At 37.1% G+C, this 26,510-nt stretch overlaps 1 protein-coding gene across 1 annotated transcript; it reads right to left on the reverse strand.

Annotated features, from left to right (window-relative positions):
- Positions 1–1,423: 1,423 nt before the first annotated feature.
- LOC140231218 (uncharacterized) lies at positions 1,424–25,850 on the reverse strand. The gene is made up of 22 exons (XM_072311364.1): positions 25,610–25,850; positions 24,823–24,916; positions 23,952–24,027; positions 23,613–23,699; positions 22,927–23,034; positions 21,781–21,842; positions 19,664–19,865; positions 18,862–18,995; positions 18,250–18,394; positions 17,464–17,610; positions 16,592–17,066; positions 15,667–16,004; positions 15,066–15,161; positions 14,438–14,508; positions 12,927–12,997; positions 11,654–11,807; positions 10,776–10,886; positions 9,859–10,011; positions 8,777–8,860; positions 7,692–7,866; positions 7,056–7,170; positions 1,424–5,701 (listed from the first exon to the last, which is right to left on the reverse strand). The coding sequence occupies exons 2-22, from the start codon at positions 24,894–24,896 to the stop codon at positions 5,613–5,615; spliced, it is 2,967 nt and encodes a 988-aa protein (XP_072167465.1). The 5' UTR covers positions 24,897–24,916; positions 25,610–25,850; the 3' UTR covers positions 1,424–5,612.
- Positions 25,851–26,510: the final 660 nt, after the last annotated feature.

Consider the following 26,510-nt stretch of genomic DNA (forward strand, 5'->3'; position numbering starts at 1 on the left):
ACAGGCAACATCAAAGACTTTCTGTGAGCGTTTTCCCTCTACACAAAGAGATTTAAGCAGAGACTGGATGGAAAAAAAGAAGATGGGCATTCCCTCGTCAGTTTGGTTTTGCGAGCACAAACCCTGTCTCCAGGCCTATCTAGTAGTGCCTGATACTATTGCTATCTCAGTGACCTGTTGGTAATCTGCAGATGTTTTTTTTTTTTGCTTTTGTATTTGTTTTTTGTTTTTTACTGGTCATAAAAACTGGAATGCTGTGTAGAACTGGCTTAGCCCAGCATAACACCAGTTATGCAAGTGCTGCGTCATAGCAAGGAGCAGTATCGGTCAAAATGACCACTCCTGGTGAATTGCCTTTAACATTGTCTCACTAATGGTCCATTTTTTGGTATACTGTACGTGCATTCGCTTCAAGGCAGCATCACCTTGTATTAAAGGTGATCATTCCAGCACACCCAACCTGCCAATAGTTGGGTGCATGGTAGATCTATAGGCAGAGGTGATGATGTGGAAGCATGAAGCTTTGCACTTTATTCTTCAATATTTGTGTTGTGTGTGCATTTGGTGTATTTCAGAAAAACTAATTGTAAAACCTAGGCCTATTATTCTAATTTAAATGTTTATCTATTCTTCTCCACCACTGTATTCTGTCCAACAACAAAAGCCTCTGTAAGTTATGTCGTCCAACCTGTTTTCAAAGATCCCTGTCATTTCGTAGATGAAACCTTTGTGTTATTTTAATCTTGTATTATTTTATCCGAGACCCCACACATACTTGTAATGCCACATGAGCAATAAAAAAAACAACAAAGAGATAGATGAGAAACAAAATTGTTATGTGTCCATTGTTTCATTTCTCTTGCACAATTTTTGTTTTAGACAGCTTACTTAGTTTGGAGAGAGAGAGAGAGAGAGAGAGAGAGAGAGAGACACACACACACACACACATGTATGCAGAGATAAAAAAAAAGAAAGAAAAGAAATAACACTACGTGTACCTGTAATCTGAAAATAAATACAGTTACCATGGCAGCAGCTACACGTACACAATAGCCTATCAGCTGCTAGAACCACAATCACTGCTGTAATAGCAGAATTTTATTATTGCAGCATATGAGAGTCCTAGACTAGTGAGGAAAGGGACACTAAAGAGGCTCAGATATGACAGAATGACTAAAATGGGAACGGGATCCAGTCAGAACAAATGGTTTTACACTAGTCATCAAATATCACCAAAAATCCAGGCATTAAAAAAAAAAAAAAACACTGAATGACAAACAGCTGTATTTTGTCGCAACTGATGTACAAATTGTCCTTCATTGACACAAATAAGCACTTCTCATTCACCATTTTGGTAACTAGCCATGATGAAAAAAAAAATATGTATATATATATATATATATATACGAAATGTATATATTATATATTATATGTTAATATGTATCATGGGCATACACACTTGGGTTGGACTCTAAGGCCTGTATTCACAAAGGTGGTTTACTATGGTTTCAGTTCGGTCCATGGATTAAAATAAGAGTGAAAAAAGCAAACCATGTAAGTTGTTATTTTCGCATACAGATATTTTCACGAATGAGGTCACAGACATTTTTGCAAATTGACACTGATGCTATCATAAATGCACTATTACCGGTAACCAGGCGCATGGTGACACTTTCGCGTGTTGTTAAATTTGCGATCCAACTGTGATTCGCAAACTTTGTGAAAATTAAACCCTTGCGAAAATAATTTTGTACAGTACCTTTGACATGTGCATATCGAGCACAACTGTTATTGGACGTCTGTCCAGCGTACGCAAACTGTCGTGTGTATTTACTCAGAAGAAATATGTATGCATAAACCATGGTCTAAACTTAACTCGCCTTCATGAATACAGGCCTAACAATCTCCTGATTACAAGACAGGTGTCGTATCCGCAAGACTACATGTACCAAGCTTTTGCTCGACAGTCAGTGCTGGGAGCTGTACAGTGTATTTTGTTTGAAAAAGAAAGGAAACATTGGGGAATAATAAGAGTTACTACGTCAAAAAAAAAAAGGGGGGGGGGGAAGAAAGAGTAAGGACCAAAGGAGTCAGGTGGTGACTGTAAACAGGTTCACCAGGTATCGGTAATGAGAAATAATATTCAGTAATGACGTCTACTTTAGAAATCGGGGAAAAATCAAAGAATGGGAGAAGAAAAATTGCACATGAATTACAATGTACATGAAATTGTGGCACTCTACTGTTATAAATGTTTTGCACATTCAAAATCAGTGTTATCAGTCACTATCACTAGTGCAAATTAGAGGAGCTGGTGATATGGCCTTGCCAGATTTGCTTTTCTGATTTCGATATCACTGTTCCATGAAAACAGTGGCATCTTTGACATTTCGTATCATGTTTGTGTGCAATTTGAAATGAAATTAAATTCTGTGCAATGTCAAAGTTGGCTTTGATAAGTAGAGTGACATGAAACAATTGCTAGCTTCATCAAAATAAGACATAGGGTAAGAATGTTTCACAGCGACAGTAGCAGCATCCATTCTATGCAAAAAGATGAAGTGATGTTGTCATCACCTCACAAGTTGCCAACTTTTATGGGGAAAATGTACGCAGCTGCTATAAAATTATCAGCCATAAAACATGATCTAAATGATGTATTTATTCAGATAGGAGAGGTGTGCATTGATGGAAGCCATCACTTCAACCAACCAGCAGATGCAACCAATGTCACCATTCAGCAAAAAACACATGAAATTTGGAAAAATTCCATGATTTCATATATTATACCAGATTTTATGAAACTGCCAATTTGCCCGAGATTTAATATAGTGAACTTGAACAAAGTATGGCATACTGTACAGCAAGATATTTTTCATGGCATGAATTTTTGCGAATTGCCACTGGCAGTCAATGCATATAGAGCAGACAAGAACTTTCGCCTGCATTTCAATTTCTTGAATCTTGGCTCTTGTGAAATTAGCGAAATTAAAATGCACGCGAACAATTACAATTTTACAGTGTCATCACTGATAATGTACCTCTAGCAATTGTGCTCCAAAGGACACCCATTTGACTTGGTAACTGATTAATCAGTTTGGATGACTTAAGTACAAAGGTCCAGCTGAATACTCTCGTGAAGACTGGAAGAAATTTGAGACCAAATGGCATAATTACAAGCCACATATCATGCAGGTGTTACAAAAGGCATACAGATTGAAACTGCTCGTGATTCTAAATTTGAGTGTCAAACCAGAGCAAGGCTACATTGTAGGTGTCATTATTATTGAGATTATCTAAACTACAACTCGACTGATGCCATTAAAAAATATATACCTGTAGCATATCAATGCAAATTTGACATTTTAGACATTCCATGTACTGTAAAGCAAGAAATATTTGCATGCATTCAAATTTATTGAATCTTGGCTCTCGCAAAATGTGCAAATTAAAATGCATGCAAAAATGTCTGATTTTACAATACATGTACTTGAGATGCACTACACACTTTTAAAATGCAAGATTACCCACTGCTGTGGAGTTCTTTACTCAAGCAACATGGTTGAACATTTCTGGTTTTTAAAAAATGACATATATGATATCGTAACTTTATTAACTATATACGTACTTAGACATATATTGGTACAAGGCTCGCTGAAAATGGCACGATGAATTTGAATAATAATTTTCTATTTTCTTGCGTACTGTAGGTTTATCAGCATATATATACTGATTTACATTACATGTATAAAACAATATTTACTACCATAACCATATTGACAAACAAAGTGTACAGTTACAATTCGATCCATAGATATTACACTTGTAAAAAGCGATATTTAAGTACTATCTAATTTTCTGAATGGTCATTCTTATGATAAGCTATAGGAGTTTGTACTGATATACTTTGCTATACATTACTGCACAGTAACTTGGCCACACAGACATATATATTTTATATCCACTGATTTTGGCAAGATTCATTGCAACAGCCTGAAACATGAATTGCTGATGACATATTCCCATGAATCAATCCTCCGTTGTTGAAACAGGCAGTCAAGCCAAAGGCAAGCTGGCTAAGTTTCCTCATGGCTGGCTTTGAGGTTAAAGGGATGGTACAGTATTGGTGGAGATGAGAATTCGGCTTTCAACTTTTTGCGAGATACCAAGAAAACACTTATGATATAGTACAGAGCATACCATTTTAAGAGGAATTCAAAGTTTATTTGATGAAAATCGGGTTTGGAATGACTAAAACATCAAAAACAAAGAAAAACAATGCGATCGTAATAAAGTGTGGGTCCCACACTTTATCAGAATCGCTCTTTTTTTTATATCTCAGCCATTTCAAAACCAATTTTCATCAAATAAACGTTGAATTCCTCATAGAATTACATGCGCTTTCATATTTTATAAAGAGGTTTCTCATTATCTCACCAAAAAATGTTAGAAACCTGAAATTAGGTCTAAACCAAAACTATACGATCCCTTTAAGGTCTTTCATTAGTCATCTATCACTATGTACTGTACAATGCATGAAATTTTAGATGTGATCTTCTCCCCATGCATAAAGCTGAAGATAGTACCAATACCCAAATCTTTCAACAGTGTTTGTGGGCCCATGACAGTTTGTTTCAAAATATTGAAAATGGTTTTCTGTGGGATAGTGCATGTGTGGACAAATGTTACAGTCTGTTAATTTTGCATTTCGATACAAATATTGTTGGTCACTCAAGGTGAAAGCTATCAATAGTGGAAAAGAGACATCCATGCAGATACCAGAAAGTTGTTTTTTTCTCCTTGTGTTTGTGTTTTGTGACGATATTCTTCTCAAAGAAGAAATCCCCTTGTACATCTCAGTCGCAAACATTTAAATTTCCAGCCCCTTCTCAAAAGCCAGTCAAACTTGTAGATAAGCTCTGCTGATACGATGGTTCTTCCAATGACTGGCCAAGGGGAAGGGCCTCACAACATCACCTTAAAGGGTGTGTACAGTTCTGGTCGAGGTAAGAATTTAGCTTTTAACGTTTTGCGAGATATTCAGAAACTAGATGTCAAAGAGCATGCAGTTCTAAGGGGTATCAGAAGTTTATTCGATGAAAATCGGTTTTGAAATGGCCAAGATATCCAAAAACAAGGTGAAACAAAGAGATCCTAATAAAGTTGTGGCATGTCGCCTTTTATTATTAGCACTTTTTGGGATATCTCGGCCATTTGAAAACCAATTTTCATCAAATAAATGTTGAATCCTTCTTAGAATTACATGCTCTTTCATATTTCATAAGAGGCTTTTCATTATCTCACTTAGGAATGTTCAAAATATGAATCCCCACCTCAACCAGTACTGTACAGTCCCTTTAAAGATTACACAGACAGCTACAGTACATATGGCATTCTTCTTCCCGTATTCCATGATTTGACCATGCCGTCGGAAGACTGTACAGAATCTCAGTCCTTTCTCAGACCTGATCTGCCTTTGTTTATTTTTGTTTTCACATTAAAAGGTATGCACCAACAAAAATCTGCCCTATTTGAGCCATCTTATCAGTCCGTTTCCATGACACAGCATCCAGTTCGACATTGAGAATGAAGACAAGGAGACTGCTGAGGCTTCAAAGTCTGGCCTCCTCACAGCACAAAGTCAGTCCCTGAGACGAGGCTCTCCGATCATCATCAGAAGTAGCTTGCCCTCTGCTGAAATCTGCACAAGGGAGACGGTGCAGTGATGATCAACAGTGGATATAAACCAATGCAACCCTCAGTTTCCTTCAGTGTAAAATACATGTACAGGTAAACCCTGTTATGACAGCAAGGCACCGCTTTTAACAAGGTGAATTTTGCGGTCCCGACCTTCCATTAGTGTGTTTAGCTGGTCTCTGTTTTTAGTACGTTTCGAGATATCGTTCACAATTGGTCAAATAAGCAGTCCTGGCAACCTCATTATAGCATGGCTTCCATGTACACCCTTAAAGGACAAGTTCACCCTCATAAACATAAGGATTGAGAGAATGTAGCAATATTAGTAGAACACATCATTGAAAGTTTGAGGAAAATCGGACAATCCGTTCAAAAGTTATGAATTTTTGAAGTTTTTGTGCAGTAACTGCTGGATGAGAAGACTGTTAATGCAGTGTATGAATAACTTAGATGTAGATGTCACATGCGTACAACAATATAAGGAAAATATAAAGAGAATTTCACAAAATTCCATCTTTTGAAAAAAGTACATATTCCCTTGACTCGTTACCGACATATGTTAGGGGTAATATTATTCCCCCTGCCTTTAGAAAGAGGCAAGTCAAGTGCTCTTTTATTATGCGAAAAAGTGAAAATATGTTGAATTTTCTTTACATTTTCTCTATACTGTTGTACGCATATGACTCACAAGCTGTAGTAGTCTCCTCATCCAGCGGTTCCAACACAAACATTTTAAAAATTCATAACTTTTGCATCGATTGTCCAATTTTCCTCAAACTTTCACTGATGTGTTCTACTATCTGCATTCTCTCAATCCTTATGTTTATGAAGGTGAACTTGTCCTTTAATTAGCACCAGTCTGTGAATGCAGAATTTTCTTCCATACAATCATTTCTTTTTTTTTTCTGTCATCTGCAATGCAAACTGAGTGTGTTGGGATTTCTGAAGTTTGACTTGGGCCATGAAGCAATGCATCACACCTTATTCCATTTTCTGGTAGCAAATATAGGAACTCTAGTCTATAAACTCGTCAAACCTAGCCAGATATCCACTCAGAGTTTTCACTTGTCTGAGTAAATTTCCAATTACATGTACACTCAAATGAATACCATAGCAATCCATGAAATTAGGTGATAGATTTAGAACCAAAATAAGATAAAAACTTAAAGACAAAAGCATATGGAAACTAGGGACAATATTCTATTGCCACTTAGATAAAATATGAAAATCGGAATAAAGTCAACTCGTATCTGAATCTTGCAATGCCGAGGTAAAGCAAATACATCAGCAACACCACACAAGCTTTCAAAATCAGAGTCTTTTTTTCGGGGGGGGGGGGGGGGAAATGACATTTATACCTCTAAATTGTCTGCACTTGAGCCAAATGGACCGCTGAATGTTGCTACATGAGTGTTGACAGTAGCGGGTCATCTCAATACTAAGTCTCTGGGTCAGCACACTGGAGCTGGGAATCTGTCTCAGCCATTGTTGAAGAAAACAGAAACAGGACAGAAAATATGTACACATAATGTCAGTGAGGAGAGAATGAATAAGAAAAAAAAAATACAGGCAAAGCCCTAATGAGAAACACTTTGACATAATTATATTTTGCATGTTTCCCAACAAAGAAAAGACTAAGCAAACAATGTTCTGCGTGGACAAAACCCATGTGCTATGGAAAATGAAAAAAAAAAGAAAAAAAGAAGTAAAATCAAACTCCAAAAAGGTGAGTTTCACTTAAATTTTCTTATTCTATTAAATCTATAAGCAAATACATACCAGTATATGTATACATGTACAGTGTCCAGCAAATTCACTTGCCTGCCTACCCTGGGCAACTGCCTGTTGTTTGGACTGGACATTTGTCCACTTGCTGAGAGGGGCATACATGTATGTGGCAAAAAAAAAAAAGAAAAGAAAAAAAAAAAGCATGATCACCCTAATCAATGCCTGATTGAGTCTTAATGAAGTCCAGTGTATATATAATGACAAACCTCATCCTCCCTCTGCTGCTTGGTAGGCTGGTGGAAGATCAGTTCTCTGTTTGGTCCTAGGCAGCTGGTCTCCAGGGCATCCCACTGCCTGGCACTCAGGTCCAGGATGGCTCGGACAACTTGGGGTCTGTCACTCCAGACTAGCGCCTCACCAGTTCCATCATCCACACTACACCTGGGCCAAACACAGCACACCAATGGGACTATGAATGGATTACTTTAACATTAGTTTTATGGGATTTATTCTTTAAACGGCAGGTTTGGGGATTTCCCATATTTCTGTTTCCTGGTTTTTACTTTCAACAGCAAATAAACTATTTGCCTCATTGTAATAAAATATACTTTTCAGCATGTTACATGCGCCTCCACACACAACACTTCACAGGACAACTATGCAATGGCGATACTTCCTTCATCAAATTCAAATTATCTTTAATGCAAAACTCAAAGAATTAAAAAGTATTATTCAAAGTACTATATACATGTACACCATAACAGCGAGTCTAATTTCTTGTGAATCAGGACTTTCTGACAATTTTTTTTAGTGGTTAAATTAGCAATCATGGTGTACTGTATTGAACGGTGAAATGCCTGTCTCATTCATGTAAGGATCAGAGTTACAATTTTTGTGCATTTTAGAATTTGCGAATAGCATGCAAGTCGCAAAATTCACCAAAAAAAATTAAAAGAATGTGAAATATAGGGCACATATAGTACCACTTCTCAGAAAACTGGATACAATTAATTGATAATATGTGTATCTACTGCAAGCTTATGCCTACCACTGGCAGTGACAGTGTGTGCTAATTCATGCAAATTGCAAAATGTGTGTCCAACTTGTCAAAGGAAACTGCATGTATTTAAAGGAAAATCCATCCTGATACTACAGGTTGTACATTGTATGTTGCTTTTTTACAGAAAAATCATTGACATATATCAGTGAAAGTTTGGAGGATTAAAAAGGACACATTACAATTGTGACTTGTAAAATTCTGTGATTTTTATACTCGCCTTCACCAAGCGACACAATATGAGATTGGACTTGCCCTTTAAAGTCTAATGCCTCTCTGCACCTGCCTACTTACAGTATCTGAGTGCAAAGTCGTCCATTGTGAATGGTTGTGTCAGGACACCTGCAGTCATTTCTTTCACACTGACGACACACCCACCTGAGGAAGCAGGCATAAGATTTAAATAGTTTGGACCTACTTCATTTCTTGCCTTGAGCTCTTGCCTCTTTTCATGCAACGACATATTCAGCTTCCTCCGAACAAAGACAATGTAATTAGGAAATTTCTATTATATGAAGTAACATAGACACTCCAGGTTTTGTTAACAATGTCTACAAACCAAAGTGCCTAGTAAATATCATGAAGCATTTCATTCATTCATTAATTTATTGATTTTCACTCCATAAAACATGCATACATAAAATGTGACAGTAATAAGACAAACACAAAGCGACATGTATTATGAAAGTGAAGGGGTCAATGAGAAGGCAATGTGGTCTTGTAAAACTAACCCCATCACAAGCATACACACGCACACACACACAAACACACAGATATCCCATCTGTAATGCGAGTGTTAAATTCCTAAACTCTTCCAATACCTACAGTGTAGTGTATAGGCATTCCCTGATACCTCATGCATATTCAAACATACATTTGAGTATACATGTTAGCCATTAACGTCCATGCTAATCACTATGCAAGGCAATGCTTACTTCCAAAAATCATTACCAATTTTACGGTTATTCACATTTTCATTAATTCATTAGTAGCCATATTCTTATCAGTTGGTAAAATAGAATAAAATTAAACACTTCCCTTGAAAAACTAAGATTTTCATAAAAATACACAATGTAGCAAAAAAAGCTGCTGAATACTGCTTGTCCAATATGGCAAGTCAATGGAGTAAAATGGAGTCAAAAGCGGCTTGAGCTTTCAATCCTAGCAGAATCTTCATTAGAGGCAAAATGACAAAGAGGCAGGGAAAGCAATCACATAATATATATCATAAAGACTACACACAACAAAAACAGTGGCCAGATAATTGAGGTCCTACTGTATTACAAAGCCTCATCACAAACATGTACCATTTTATTTTTGCACACAAATAGCTGGTAACTGAAAAGGTCAGTAGGGGATTTATGAGGCATTATTACCTGAGAATGAATTTCCTGATGGACTGGACGTGGGCATAGAGCCAGGTGGCATGCAGCGCCCCTCTCCCACCAGCTTTTCTTGTCACTATGTCATAAAGGAAGGATCGTTGTGGTCCCATGCCAGTGGCTGAGCCCTCCTCATCAGGTGATGCACTGTGAATGTGGTGATATCAAAGAATCAGAATAGAGCCTAATATCCAATAACATCTTTTGCATTTCCATTGATGACTGACAACTCTTATGATGATATCTTGATATGTAATCTTCACAAATATATTATACATTATGAAAGGGAGATTAATAATAATTATGACTATGATGATAACAGTAATAGTAATCATCATAATTCTTTTCATCATCAAGATAGCTACGGTAATTTTCATGAGAATAATCTTGAGAGAATATCAAACATTATACTAATATAGCAATAGTGTGCATGTACTCCAACAGAAATATATCATGCATGCAAGTAGTAGCAGTTCACTTGAGACTGAAGCTGACACAATTTCAAAAAATGATTATAGACACACAATCCTTAAAGATACCCATTTTGAATTTTGATTTGATATTCCTGATATTCCAAATATTCCAAACGTTCCAATGTTATGCTAATAATTTAAAGGAATTCAACAGAACAACAGCAGTGTTATGCTAGAGGATAATTGGTTTTCATGCAATATGTACATTATCCTTTGCTACTTTCAAAGCTAGGAATCTATGCATTCATTTGCATAAAGGTGTCATTGACCTCAAGTGACCTTTGTTTGATGAAAGCTATGCAGAAGGTAATATCCTATACCATGCCTTCACAACCTACTGATATTACGCATTGATATGGAATGAAAAGAGATTTGAAATTATGACAATTAGCATGCTAGGATAGGCTGAAAAGAAATATCTGTGCATTTAATACTCACATTTCAATGAAACTTTTCACACTGAATCCATCAACATGTATGGAAGACACTGATAAAGCTTCATAGGTGGCTATTCTATCTCCTTGACCAAAGTCTTTACACAGGCAGTTTCTGATTGGATGGACACAGAGGGGAAAAAGAGGATTTATAGCTAACAGGGTCTCATTTCATAAAAGTTGTTAGGATAGCATTTCTTGTTAGAATATAGCAACTTCTTGTAGCAACAGCCAATCAGGAAGTGGGATTCTTAATCACTGTTGTGACACTCTCCACTGCAAGAAGAGTTGCTATGATCATAGCAACTTCTTTTTAATGAAATGGAGCCTATGACTGTGTCTGGTTGAGAGAGGAACTCTCATGGTGTAACAACACAATAAACCTGTGGGTAGTAATGCTGATACATGTATATACAAATGATGCAATCTTAGACAGTGTGACAAGGAATGATACACACTGGGTAACTTTGTAACATTCTGAAGTACATTTCAAGACAGAGCCTTAAACTGACATAAGGGGAATCATTCTCACAAATTCCCAATCACAGGGGCATTCTCGAATGAATCATCACCATGGACAATTCCGACATAATATTTGCTAGAAGTTCTTATGTTATTGTACACTTTTTTACTTCCTGTATTATCATAAGATGTTGCAATTTTTGCAGAAAAAGATGTTTTTGCTCAAAATATCTGTCTTATTTCTGACATGCTTCATACATATGTGTCCATGTAACAATGGCAGTCTTAACTAAATTCACTCAAGATGATGAATGTATTAGAACACCGAGGTAAAAAGATGTTTTCTCAGAGAATTTGTGTCTTTAAAATTCATCAAAGGGTTCTCAAACAAAAAGGAGAAAGTGGAGAAAATCAACTTACTGAATAGTTACAAAGGCTCCAGGTATTAGGCCAATAATTGAGTGATGAATCCAGGACGGAATGGCAACACTGAGCTCATCTAAGGATCCAGCTTGTTGCAAGGTGACGAGGACTCTTGGATCTTCTGGCACAGGGCATTTACTGGTGTGTGGAACTGGGAGGAGTGAAACATGGGGTGAAAGGTCATGTTGATTGGAGTTACCAGGATTTCAATCGATTCAGTTATTTGTTCGATAAAATTGTGATACATTACATCAAGAGAGCTATACGATATTCACTTGTTACGTGACAAATGGAGGAAAGCCTACAACTCCTACAGTGCCCACCTCAGAGTTAAGGTGTCTGATTTCATCGAACAAAGTTCCAAACCACTTCTAATCAGAAGTTTTATGTTAAAATAGCACACAATTTACACCAAATCTGACATTATCAATAACAGTTCACAGAAATTGACCAGAAGACATAAAAGGGAAAGGCAAAGCTCAAACACTGAAACGAACTGTCTCTATACCAGCTTCCTGCTTTTAAACTACAGTCAAGGCCAAATGCATCACAATTCAAAATATTCACATATATGTACAACAGAAACAGACATAAAACCGTAAACAAGAGAAACCTCTGTCAACAAGTAAAGTTAAAACATAATGTTACCTTCGACTATTACATATGATTGTAGGTACTGATTCATTACACTTCAGATCAATGCGCCCAGCAGCACTTTTGCAATACTGCAGTACTCTGAAGACACCTAGTACAATGTATGTGACTGATTCAGTTTACACCCCAATTTTTCTTGTGGTACCAATAAGTGTCACATTTCAGTCACATTGTAAATTCACAACTGCAACTGCACACAAACATTACAATTACATTGCAAGTTACTGATTTCAATTGCGCGAAAACATAACTTGTCTAGCCCTCAAAAACATTTAAATACACATCACAAATTCCCCACATCACATCGCGCAAACAGAACAAAGTTCAATACATGCCTTGCAGCCAAACCATTTGATTCCCCGAGTCTGACATTAAAGGCTCCTGGCTGCTGAGTGACATATTCCGCAAAATTTGTGATCTCTTGTATGGAACAGTTCGTGGCAAGCCAGACCTTCAAAATGACATGTACAGTGTATATCACTCAATCTTTAAGACCCAAGTATGATACAGGAAATTAATCAATGTATAATCATTCTCCCACACAAGACATATTCCATACAAAGATCACCCATTATGATATTCCTCCATTAATGAATCAAGGAGCTCACGTTCCTACCTTCCTCCGTTGTCTGTACAATCTTCTTGGTCAACAAACCAGAAATTGAAGTCACGGTCTGCTGTCGTTTGCTTGGAAGAGAAACGTAGATAAGAGATATTAGATGGGGTTCTTATACTGTGTAAGTGTCTTCCCCCTAGAAGGACTCAGCTACATAAGAAAGCCTGATCATATAAAAAATTTAGAAGACTACTATTTCACTTCATATAACTGATCATGATGGGTCACAAGTCTCGCAACACTGAGAGTGTTATTTCTTCTCTGTCTACGTGTTGTAGCCAGTGGCCTAGCATTAAAAAAAGTCTGCACAAGCAAGTTCATTTGACTTTTAACCCCACAAGTAGTAAATTAATATTGGTACATCAAATCAATAAAATGTAAATAATTGTTAATCAATTACACTTCATATTCTTATTCCAATCTGTCAACATAATGACTAGTGGCACATTCATCCTTTTTTTTTCTTTTTTTTTTGTTGAACAAAATCAATTTCACTACCCCTTATAAAATACACCATCGAGTCATGACTAGAATTGAAGCACTTTTATACTGTTACCATAACCACTGATTTTGAAACATACTGATCACAGAAGTGACCTGACATAGCCCATCCTTTTTAACCCAGTGTCACAGAAATTCATTAAACAAGTTTGGGCTTGCATTGTGAAATCTGACTGCTCTTATCTCTAAATCTTAAAGCCTCCCAAAGTCCAGACTTTCCCAAATTCTCAAATATAACATTTTACTGGTCAGCTCAAGGTTACTTTAAGTTGTCACTGAGACTTAACATAAACCCATGTTTACAGTGCAGTGTAGAAACCAAGAAAATCATACTCTCATAACACAGGCTGCATACTTTCAAGTCAAGATCAGAAATCTCATCTGCATCATAACCAGGTGAGAAAACAGAAAAATCAATGAGAGATTTGACTCACTGCCCCTTTTCTGTGCTGTTCTAATGTAACGCAATGTACTCCTTTAACAAGTTAAAGCATAACATTATTGATAAAGTGATATTTTTTGCTGTTGTTGCCAACTGACTGTATTAAAAGGTTAAAAGTCTTACCATGCACAGCAACTGAATTAGCGATAGCCATATTCTACCAATGCCATGCCCTGTAGAGCTGCTAGGTACTGCATCTCAATGCATGGACGCACAAACACTGTTTGAAATATAATACATTTGTACATGGGGGAAAACATAATGTGCTGGTATGTTCCATGCTCAGTGTTTGTGGCTTTTCAATCAGCATGCACATTGCAACAATAGCTTTTTTTATACACATGACATATTCTGAATTCCCAACGGAATTATACACTGAATAGCAAAACTACAGATCTGCTTTTGTAATCTGAATTGGTAGTCACTTCATGCACTGGAAGGTGCCAGCTCCTATTATGATGGTATATTTATATATCTGTTATGAAACTTACGATCAAGTTTAATCATCAGAAGAACTGGGGTGGTTGTGATTGTAACATGAGAACACTGTAAAATTTCATGAACTAACCTGGGCCTCTTTTTCCCAGCAGAATGTGATATTCCATCGCAACATAAGTAGCAAACTTCAACAGTAGAATTCTGAAAAAAAAAATATGAACACAATCATGGCAATTGGGCAAAAAGACTTGTCCTGTAGAACAATCACATTTAGGTATTTCTTTTTTTAATTTTCAGCTTAATGGCAAACAACTAAAATAGAAAAAGATGAACATATGGTGAACAACATCTATTCTATGATTTCAGACCCTATAGTGACAGTGATACTGTAAATGAGATGACATTCAAACTTTTCACACTGAACATTTGCTGTAATACAATGTGGGATACACAGAAAAGGTCAATAAGTGAAAGAAAACAAAACATATCTCACAATATACTCACATATCGAAGATCTTCACTCTTACAATGACAGCCAATTACAAAAAGACAATTAGTAACAATGACAACGCCCTAAATCTTTTGTTGCTGGTGTTATTCATTACCACCACACGAACCCTGTTTGAGGAATGGCATTTTCCATTTGCTGCAGTAGCAGGGCATAGAATTCCTGCCACCAAATAATGTTGTCATTCTTTTTTGTAAAATAGTGGAGAGATATGAAAAAGAATGGTAAGTGTTGGGAAATCATCACATACCTGCAGAACCCGCAGCTGTGAAAATGAGTCAGCGATGTACACTGGCTGTGCCAGGCCTTTCTTAGAGAGCATCCTCACTGAAGATAACACTGCACCCTTGACAGAAATCACACATAATACATAATGATAATAATAGTAGGAATCCAGAAGTATGAACCCCTACTGGTTGAACACTAAAGAAAAAAAAAAAAAAAACCTTCCCTTAATGACAACGTACAAACTTACAATGAAAGCATTACTCCTACAGAAAAGCAATGAGCATGAATCCCAAAATTGGATTGCCTGTTGATTCAGCATCTGTTATTATATGTGATATATGTACATGTACAATGTGTAGGTTTGTTTGTTTTTTCTCTTTCTTTTTTTTTGCCACAGGTCAATTGGCTGGATATTTATCTCAGTCATTTGACATCCAGACTTGAGGTAATTCTATTGCAAAAACAAACAAACAAACAAACAAACAAAAAACACTTTTAATAGCTATTGTAATATTAACTTCTTGAACTCATAACCTACACTTCAAATACCTCGCACTGTATCACTGAATCACAGAAAAATATAAAATGGGTTTGAATACAAGAAATGGAAACCTTGTCCTTACCTTGGTGTCTTCAGGTCCTGAGCTTTGGAGTTGATAAGTTTGGCATCTCCTGAGAAAATGATACCACCTGACCGCATCGCCTTGGAAACCAAGTATCGCAGGCTCCCATTTCAGCTCACTTTCGCTCATCAGTTGCTTGTCTGATCTTCCATGTTGCCTCGTTCTCCCTGCAATGTTGCAAACCTCTGTCCTTTTCAACACCAGGATGTCACAGAAAAACCTTGGAGTCTGCTGCCCTCTTCTGTCATTCTCGCCTTCAAGTGGCTGTTGAAGCATGTGTCTCCTACTGAGCACATGAATTGTGACTGTCTCATAGTTTGATGGTCTTGATGTGAGATCTGAGGAGATTACATTGTTTTGTTAAAGTGCAAATTAATGCTTTCCCAGCAGATTTTAAGACAGGTTTGTTTTCTGCAAACTATATGTACAGAATGGCTATTATTTATGCAAAGCCATATACATACAAATTGCATCATAATACATTTGAAAAAGTGACTACTCCAAAGTTCAAACAATATGAAAAGCTTTCTACATCCTTCTTACTATAACAAACATGTACATGTACTTGGTAACATGGAAACAGTTTTTTTAACAGGTAAACAACAGATCAATGTACATACATGGGTGATTTTATCCACTAACACAAATGAAAACTAATTATAACAGAAATACCTTTCAATAATGCTTGGTGAAGGCTTGTCAAAATCGGACAAATTGGCAAGTTGAGATATAGATCAGTGTGTCTAACATAGAGAAATGATCACTGAAAAACAGCGACAAATTAATTTTTCTACATAGACCATTGTATCTACACGAAACTGAATTTAATTACATATACTTATCTTTCTTGTAATTTCATATTAATGTCAGATAAAAAGTTGTTGTTCCCCCATGATATCCCCATGACATATGGAATACTTCTTACTCTCATCATCTTTATCTTGACTTGGTGCACTCCTCTTCCTCTTTCCTCGCTTCCCATCTCTCCGCTCCACCTTACTCCCCTGGTGAAGGCACAGTGCTTGAGAGATATCAAAGATGATGTAGTCAGGTGGTCGAGTCTTCCTACCAACCCTCGACGATCCCGACGTCATAGAATCACGAGCAGTGCTGCTAGCTCCTTCCTCCGTTCCCCTCTCAATTTCTTCCTCCCTGATGAGCGTAAAATCGTCGATTCTGAGCAGATGCGAAAGACAGGGATGCGGATGGCACTGGTTGAGCTTGGATTGTGCGTTGGCAAGATCTTTGGGATGCTTGTGGTCTGGATTTGTGCATCCTTCCTGGTCAGTTTCTCTTTTGGCTGGCCCTCTGTCTAAAATGACACACGGAAGGAGGCCAGAAGTATCTCTGAGGAAGAGTCCATTGTCAGGTCCCTCCACACACAACTCGGCAACAAGGATCTGTGGCAGAAAAACCATGAGCAGATGAGAGAAGCAGCATCAAGATCCCCCTCATACTGACATGCCTTCACTTGTACCACAGTTGTGTGAGTGTTTGTAAAGGAATACTTCTCTCTTCAGCTTATCTACACTGACATAAACAGTGTATACAATATACTATATATATTTTTTGGGTTTTTTCAGTCAGTAGTTTGATAGTTATCACATTCTGAATGGCGTGACTTTATCATAAGGAATTAACATTGGCTTCAAGATTTTGCCACATGGCATCGTGCAAGCTGTCCATGAATTTGTACAAAAATAAATAAAAGATAAAAAATAAAAATGCAAATTTGTCTCATAGCTATTCAGTGCAAATTTGTCTCATAGCTATTCAGTGCCACTAAATACCACTTACCATTTGAGGTTTGATAGAGCACGCTTGCATCACCGAATACCTCCAAGAGCCTTGCATGATGGTATAAACTTTTTCTGAGCCACTTTTCAGCTGACAGTCGATGAAGTCACAAATTTCGCTGATCTTTGGAAAGCTAAATGGTTCAAACTTGTAACAAAATTGTACAGAAAAACATTCACAAAACACATCAAAAGACCATGTGCTACACATTGCAGATGCACAAGTACTATGGCAATACAGCAAATATTTTACCAGGTTTTCTGTTGACGTATGACCTGTAAGAATCACAAAAAGTCTTTTTTAATAGATCATGAGCAAAATATCTCTAGGATGCTCAGTGTGGAAGCAAACCTATTCAAAAAATGAATTCACAGTTTGATATTTCTCCTTTGAGAGGTCTAAGCCTTCCATTGCATGAAAACCTATGTGTACATACGTGCAAGTTAGAAGCACAGCTTTGTATTCCAACTTTCTCTTTACATTCAATTGTTCTAAAGCATTGTCTCAAAACTATCACACACACAAAAAAAAAATAGCTCTGAAGAACTGCCTAAAAGGTGGGGTTACAGATCAAACCAAAGACAACACTCCTTACTTTAACCCTGGTTTCAAAGAAACCACCAACAAGAATACCACCCACATGGTAGTCTAGTTTCTCAAGCTGAAATTATGACAAAATTTCCAACAACTATATCAATTCAACTGCAGTCTTGATTGACAAAGCCCTAGAGGATATTGACATCTGGGCCCATCATGTGCTCACCATCAGCCTCATTAATTGCTTACCTGCTCATCAGAGATGCAACAAGCTGTATCATGAGAAAGAAATTCTTCGTACAAGTTCCTGGATCTGGCAGGCATGATTTGTTCCTCACAGTTTGCTAGCCTTGTTGTCAGAGCTTTGAGGCAAACGTGCAATAAATCCTTCAACCTGGCAAATGATGGATAAGGAACATTATTTAGTTTATCTACATACAATGTATGCACCTGACTAGCATTCTCTCATTCTTTTCAATCATTCATACATCCATATTTTTCATACACATAGATGACAAAATTCTGTATCTATTTGTCTTTCTTGTTTTGTCATTTTCAATTCTGTCAACATGAATTATTAACTTATTACTATGCACATACAGGTGTATATTCAAATCAATTTCATATACATTGAAGGACAACATACTTATAGATCTAGCTAACAGAAAGTTTTGTAGAACAGCCATTAAGAGAATGACAAGCCCTGACTTTCAGAGAGAGAGAAGAATTTGACTTAAGCTACCAACGATGATGAATACGTAACGTTACAAGTTATCATATTGCCAAACTTTGATTTCAGAAAGTAATCACAGGTAACAGCAACATTATGATCTAAGAACCGTGCAACCACAGATACTGTACCTGACAATGTCCGGCAATAGTTTTTGGCTCAGGACTGGAATCATGTGGTGACGCAGCCACTCCAGGGCCCCTAGGGTGGGGTGCAGCTTGGCACACAGGGCTAGTAGGATCCTCCCAGGGGAGACTCTATCTGCCTGATGCATGACAAATCAAAACATCTATTTAATCACTGCTACCATTTCGTAATACGTTCTAGGTGGATGGACTTAGGAATGCATTTGTTCTGTTGTAGAACTAGACTGCATACCTTATGTATCAGCTCACGATTTGATGTACATGAAGAAAATAGAAAGGATGTGTTGTGGATATGGAAAGGCAGCATCCTCATATCAGAAGATAACTATGGAACATTGTTTCTCAGATAAGATGTTTAAAACAGTATAATTTCAAGATATCACATTGATTTAGATTGAAAGGCTGCAAAATATGGTCTTGCATTATTTTTAAACTTTTTTTTGCGGCGATGAAATTTTTGCGCAGTTCACATGACCAGAAACTACAACGAAAATAGGGCATGCAAATATTTTTCCATGTTTTATGTAGCCCTATTAAATGATTTGATTCCATGGAATTGAAAACAAGTGAAATTCATCTTATCCGGCCTAAGCACGAAATATTACTCACACTAAATTTCCACTTTTACAGTACTCCTTCATTTCATCATTTTGCCTTTGTGCTGACATGCTTAAGACTCTCTCTTCCCTCAGGACAGTCAGCTCTAACATACATCTTCAGGGTCCTTGAAAAAGGCTAATATCTTTCCTTTCACAAACTATTTTATGTGTCAAAGTCATTCACAAACCTTGGAAGCTTCCATTCCTTCAACCTGACCATGCACACTAACGGTGCTACGCATGCAGCAGACTAAATCTTCCCTTCTTGTGGGGCCACTGGAGTCTTCATTCTGCTGAACAAACTTGTGCGAGTTACTGATGGTTGCCTCCGATCCCACAGGTAAGACAGGTAAAGAGGTTTTTCCATCATACTGGTAAGTCAGATACAGTCTGAAATCAATGGCAGGTACAATTCATGATAACCCCACATTTTTCTGTGAAGATAGAGTATAGAGATTAAAGCATCAATTGAACACATAGAATGCATTTTATCTCCCTTTAATCATTAAGCAACATTGGTGTCTTAATAATTTTGCCCCTCTTCATAGCTTTTTTTTACTTTTTCTAGCTATACATTTCAAAGAATGGAGTTAAAGGGATAGATACACAAATACCCATGTATGCTCTATTGACACACCATGCACAGATAACCCACTATTAAAATACCCTGGTACTTTACATGCATCTCATAGGAAACATATTAAAACTAGAAATGTCGCTATGGCGACTGATGCCTCCGCCATAATGCATGATTCTCCCAATAGGTGTATGGTACAATGTCTTCACAATGTGTTATGACAGTTTCACAAAACTAACAAAATATTAAAATGACAGGTTTGTCAGAAATATCTTGAATGTTCACTTTCCTTGAACTAGATTTGCTATAATTGTCTAAGAGTGCAGGTACCTGTATTTGGGGAATTGAGAATTTTTACTTGACTTCTGACCTACCCTTTTATAAGTTTATGCATCGAGTAATTGTCAAGGTATGAAGGAAGAGTGTAATTACAGTATAATATATATATATATATATTTGCATTTAAACCTGACCTTTGACCTTTGACCTTCTGGCTGGAAATTTCTCAGAGAATCTCCATTAGGGAATACATGTATATATCAAATTTTAGTTTTAAAAATAATAATGTAAGCATTGCATATACTAGTATATGAGGGAAATAGTAAAATTTTGAGGAGTTGACCTTGACCTTTGACCCCCTGACTAGTGACCCATGACCCCTACATTCCCTAGAAAATCCCTGCCAGTCAGTACATATGTATGTACCAAGTTCCATGAAGATACATTAAACCATTTGCAAGAAAAGTGAAATTGTAACATATTCACCTAACCTTTGACCTTTTGACCTTTGACCTTATGACATGAAACTCTCTCTGGAGAATCTTTATGCAGTAGTACATGTCTACACTAAGTTTCAAGATAATACCTTCGGGCATTGCATGGATATGGGGAAATAGCAACGTTTTTAGCATTTGACCTTGACCTTATGACCTTTGACCTCTTGCCAATGTCACTAAAATCTTCTCAACTAATTGCCCCATCATACATCATCCTTGGACCTAGTTTGGTGAAAGCTGCTTCATCCAGTTTTGAGTTATCACGTAAACAGATAAATTTTAGGATTTGACCTTGATCTTTGACCTTTGACCTCTGTCCAATTTCACTCAAAAACTAATCAAGTAATTGTCCCATCATACATCATCCTCAGACATATTTTGGTGAAATTTGCTGGATCCAGTCTTGAGTTATCGCGTAAACAGATACAATTTAATGATTTGACCTTGACCTTTGACCTTTGGCCGATTTCACCCAAAATCTAATCAATTAATTGCCCCATCATACTTTATACTTGGACCAAGTTTGGTAAAATTCCAGTCAATATTACTCAAGTTATCGCGTAAACAAATGCGGACGGACGTACGTACAGACGTACGAACGTACGTACGGATGGACGGACGGACCGACAACCCGAAAACATAATGCCTCCGGCACCACTTCGTGGCGGAGGCATAACTATAAGGTGATGAATGAATAATGGTAACAAGTTTTAGGTCTGTTTAAAGACAGTCTACTATATTTTGGTAGAAAATCTTTAAAAGTAACATTGATGATACTTGTTCACAAAGAACAGCAGCATGTACAGTTTGTACATCCCACAGAAGTTAAATCTATTCTGTTTTGCATGGTAAACCGAGTCTTGATTTTTGTTACCTGATTTGCGATATAACAAGGGAATGTTCCCTTAGATAATAAAAAGATTCACTGAAAACACACAGTGAAAACACCTACCTTCGATTATTTCCTAGCTCATATATTCCAAGACTTCTATCGAGGCAGTTGACAATGGTTACCTATCAGTGAAGATGATACAAAAGATTGGTTCAAGACTTCTTCACAAAATTTCGAACACAGTACACAGTACTTGATGCAGTGTACCGGTATTGAATTGCCCACTATAGTCAAATCTGTACAGGCCACTTAAAAAGATACTGTGATGTTGGTGGTTACAGAAAGAACATTTCTGCAAAATCATTGTGCCCATTCTAGATTTAAGCCAGCCCATACACATGTACAGTACAGTAATGCCAAGACGTTAAAATCACAGTACATGGGGATGTATCTATGTGCATTAAGTAGGCACTGGAGTATAGTATATGGTATGTATGGATATGACCACTGTAGAATAAGGGCTTGACACATAGCCATCAAATTTTTTTAAAAAGGTTATCTTTTGGCAGCCCGATTGGACAACTACGATTTAAAATGGTTTATGTTTTATTTCATTTTGGGCCACCACAATTTCAGATTTGAAGATTTTAGTGGCCCGAATGGGCCACCAGCATGAAAAGTTAATAGTGTCAAGCCCTGCAAATGCTGTAAATTGCTTTAAAGCCATGTCTAATATGAGGTTTACTGTGTCATATGATTGAGGTTAAGCAAAGCTATACCCAAACTATTGTAACAAATTACTAACAGTAGGCATTCCTGACTGCTGAGTGCAAACAGAAAATAACAAATGGATTACAATTAAGTGGCTACTGGTAGTATCAGACAGATTAGAGAGCTATGACATTTCTGTAAAACCAGAAATATTTGCGACATGAAATTCTGGCGAATTGGAGTCAACAGCCTTTTTTTTTTCTTTTTTCTTTTTTTGCATGAAATTTTCGTGAACTGCCACTGGCATTCAATGCATAGTGTAGACAAGAACTTTTGCATGTACCGGTACTTTAATTTTGCCAATCTCGGCTCCTTGCGGACATTTGCAAAAATTTCTGATTTTACAGTAGGTTTTTGCAGCACGGGGACAGTTTTGTAGTCGATGGGGAATGCTGGCTGTTCTGAACAAGTGACAGCAATGACAGATTTGACAACTCACTGCCTGCCATTCCACCAATGAACACACCAGCAAAGCCACTGCAAACATAGACTCACCTTCTGAGCACAGATACCATTTGTGGCAAGTTCAGGAGCATCGTCTCTACATGGCTCTAGTCTGCACGATTTGGACAGCAACAGGATTTTTCTTGGAATATTTGTTCCCTGAAAGATTTTAAAATGGGAAATATGAACAGCCATTCACATCCATGTCATGTATACTACGAAGGCATGATGTTGAGAATGACTAAAAATATAAAAGAATGTTTCATTGACACTGTTTCCACTCACTTTTCAATGCAAATTTATTGAATGCAAGAGGAGCAACAGGAGAAAAGGAGGATGTCAAACAAGGAAAACAAAGTGCATTTTAATGTGAACTGTGAGTTAAAAAAAAAAATAATAAATGATAATATCAATATAGTTTTAAGTTGATCTATTGGAGGATGGTACTTTACAATCTACTGTTTGCATCATACAAGTACATGAAATCTAAAGATTGAAAGCCCTCTCTTGTTCTAAATAAATACTCTAAATAGAAGGAAATAGTGTTTTGCTTTAATTCACTGTCTAAATTGTTGCAGGTGATTTATAATACCACCATTGACACACTTTACATTGTACACAATGCTGAATACAAGTAATCCACCGCTGCTTAGTGGTTAATCTATTGTATGATACTATCTTCTTGAAAGCTGACTTGAGTAAGGAAACACACCATGTGATATTTTGATTGAACTTACCTTGGTGACAGTTGTTGGTATGAGTCCACTGATGTCATACACCAAGCCAACAGATGTTGTACCATGAAACCTTGATGCATCCTCACCCTGTAAAACAAAAAGACATGGACCATGAAATCAGTGTAGGCCTAACTATCTATCGGTGTTTTCAAATATGCTGTATTTGCCATAACTCTATCTTACTTCAAATAATACTGACATGCCCTGCCATGCTCCAAGCTTTTTATATTACAGGTATAAAAAGAAAACTGGTAAGATTTTTGACACAAGTGTCACATGAAAACTTGAATTTGGCTCCAGCTACTTGACTATCCATACCGATTGGAGAATTCCACTTACCCGTCCAAGGAGAAAGTGATCTTTGCTGTCGTTGCATTCCGTCACATGCATCAGAAAAACAGGCACATTATGAATTCTATCAGAGAGATTAATATTGAAAAGAGAGAGAGAGCGAGAGAGAGAAAAAAAATTGAATTCATTTGATGTCAGTCATGTACACTTTAAAAAGGGGCTGAAGATTTTTTTTTCCTCTACGAAAACCCCTGACTTGTATTTTATATGATAACATACTGTAAACAGGTAAAGCTATTTGGTGAGCATTTCTGGTTTGCTTTTTTACCCTGTTGTACAATTCCAAGAACATATACAATTCAGTGTTGTTCTTCCTACATCACTATTTCACTTTGTTTGACATTAAAAAAAAAAGAAAAAAAAAAACTTCTTTTTTCTAGACAGCAGTCATCATCAGATAACAAATTATTTGATAAACAATACTCACTAGCTGGTAATTTTTTTCAATTTTTAAGTCAAAGTTTATTTGAATCACCAGCATAGACTGTCAGAGTTACGACATTGGCGCGGAGATATGCATCTTGATCACATCAAAGTTCCAATCACTGACTTTTAAAAAGCAATGCCAAATTCCTTCATCAGTAAGCATCAACAAACTGACAACAGTTTCCTTGCTAAAAGTAAAAGATTTCATGATTGCAATTCCTGCTAGTATTCCTGTAGTATAAACAGCCAATCGGGAAGCAGGATTCTTGTCATTAATCATATTATGATACTTAACTGCAGCATGAGTTGCTATCCTCCATACTAGTAAAATACCAACTTTTTTTTTTTTATGAACAGAGCCTTGGAATGTTCTATAAAAAAGAAACAAACAAAACAAAACAACAAAACAACTTTGTGAAGTACATGTCTTTACCTCAGGAGTGGACTTTTGGCCATCACAAGGACTTGTCTCATGGTCACAGTTGCAGTTTGATCCTGTGCATCCATGATTGAGCTTGAAGAGGGATCTGTGCATTGATTTACAGTGTAACAAGAAAAAAACAACAAACAAACAAACAACAACAACAAAAAAATCATTAGATAAATTGATAACTGTAGGGAAAAAGAGATGACCGATGTGTCCTTATGGACTGGAGCAGAGGCAACACTTCCTTAATGCCCCCCCCCCCCCCCCCAAAAAAGTCCACCTTCATCGTGTTCATTAGTAGTGGGGTCTTTTTACATTTGGATTGAGAGAATGCCATATTTAGAACACATCAGTGCAGTGCATAGTGCGAGGGCCCAGGGGAAATAATATTACCCTTTCAGACTTTATAGGTCAGTGACAATTGTCCAGGAAATGTGCACTTTAACAAAAAATAAAAATTTTGTGAAATTCTTGATGACGATACATATTTTCCGTAGACCCTATAATTGTTCTACGCATACCAATAACTTCAAAAATTCATGAACTTTTAAACGGATTGTCCGATTTTACCCATCCTTTTCCTGCCAATTTACTCGATCGACATTTATATGAAAGTGGACGTTGTCCTTTAAATACCAAAACACATGCCAAATGTGTGTGTGTGTGTGTGTGTGTGTGTGTGTGTGTGTGTGTAATTTACAAGATTTTCTAGCCCGACCTGACCAGAGGCCGTATTTCTGTGCAGCAACACCAAAAAAGGGCAGGGCTGTGTGTGTATCATAGTAGGGCCTACCTGCTTGTTTCAGTTCGTGAACGTGGTGAAACGTCTACTCTAGATGACATATCGTTGATCTTGGTAGCGATGGTGCGTGTCACTGATGAAAAAGATCTCTAACACTATATAAAAGGCTGGATATTATCCTTGTACACCGCTGAATCAGTTCAGGCAAGGAGGTGAGCTAGCTTCTTAGACACAGACAACGTCCTACTTCACTAACTTGCTTGCCTGTCTACACGCATGCGATGCCAGCCAGTTCTCCGCGGCCGCATATCCATATGCACAGAATTCTGTAGAAGAGTTCTGTGCATACATGCAGATGCAGTATTGGTATTCTGTATGTTTGAATGGCCCGCAAATTCGGAGGGGGGTGTGTGTGTGGGGGGGGGGGGGGGTGATGCTCCCTTAGATTATCTTACGTACGGAGTGCCATTAGGATAAGTAAGGATTTTTTTTATCGATAAAAAAAAAAATCCTTACTTTTTTTATATTATATCCTAATGGCATAAGTATCAGTCGAGGATCCTACAAAATAATTTCACTTATAATGCTTCACTTTAGTTTATTAGGCTACTTTTCCAGAACTATGGTGTATGGTAGGGCCTGTTCATCGATCAGGGTTGTGTTATCCTCTTCCGCTCCCGATCCTTTCAATAGTAAAACCTGCGTAATGATCTCATTCAAATAAAGTACCGGTACCGGGTTTATACGCATGTATAAATGTATCTTCAATTATTCAATTCAATTCAATTCAAACTTTTTTTTCACTTTTTTTTTTCAACAGAATATACAAAGTGAAATCTTAAAGTGATACAGATGTTTAACTTTTAGTGTCTATTTCTCTCTGAATGCTGAGTGTAATTATACGACTTGTACTTGTAGTCCTATACAGCTGCATGATTCATCACACTGAACA

The sequence above is a fragment of the Diadema setosum genome, chromosome 7, assembly GCF_964275005.1.
Source record: "Diadema setosum chromosome 7, eeDiaSeto1, whole genome shotgun sequence".
NCBI lineage: Eukaryota > Metazoa > Echinodermata > Echinoidea > Diadematoida > Diadematidae > Diadema > Diadema setosum.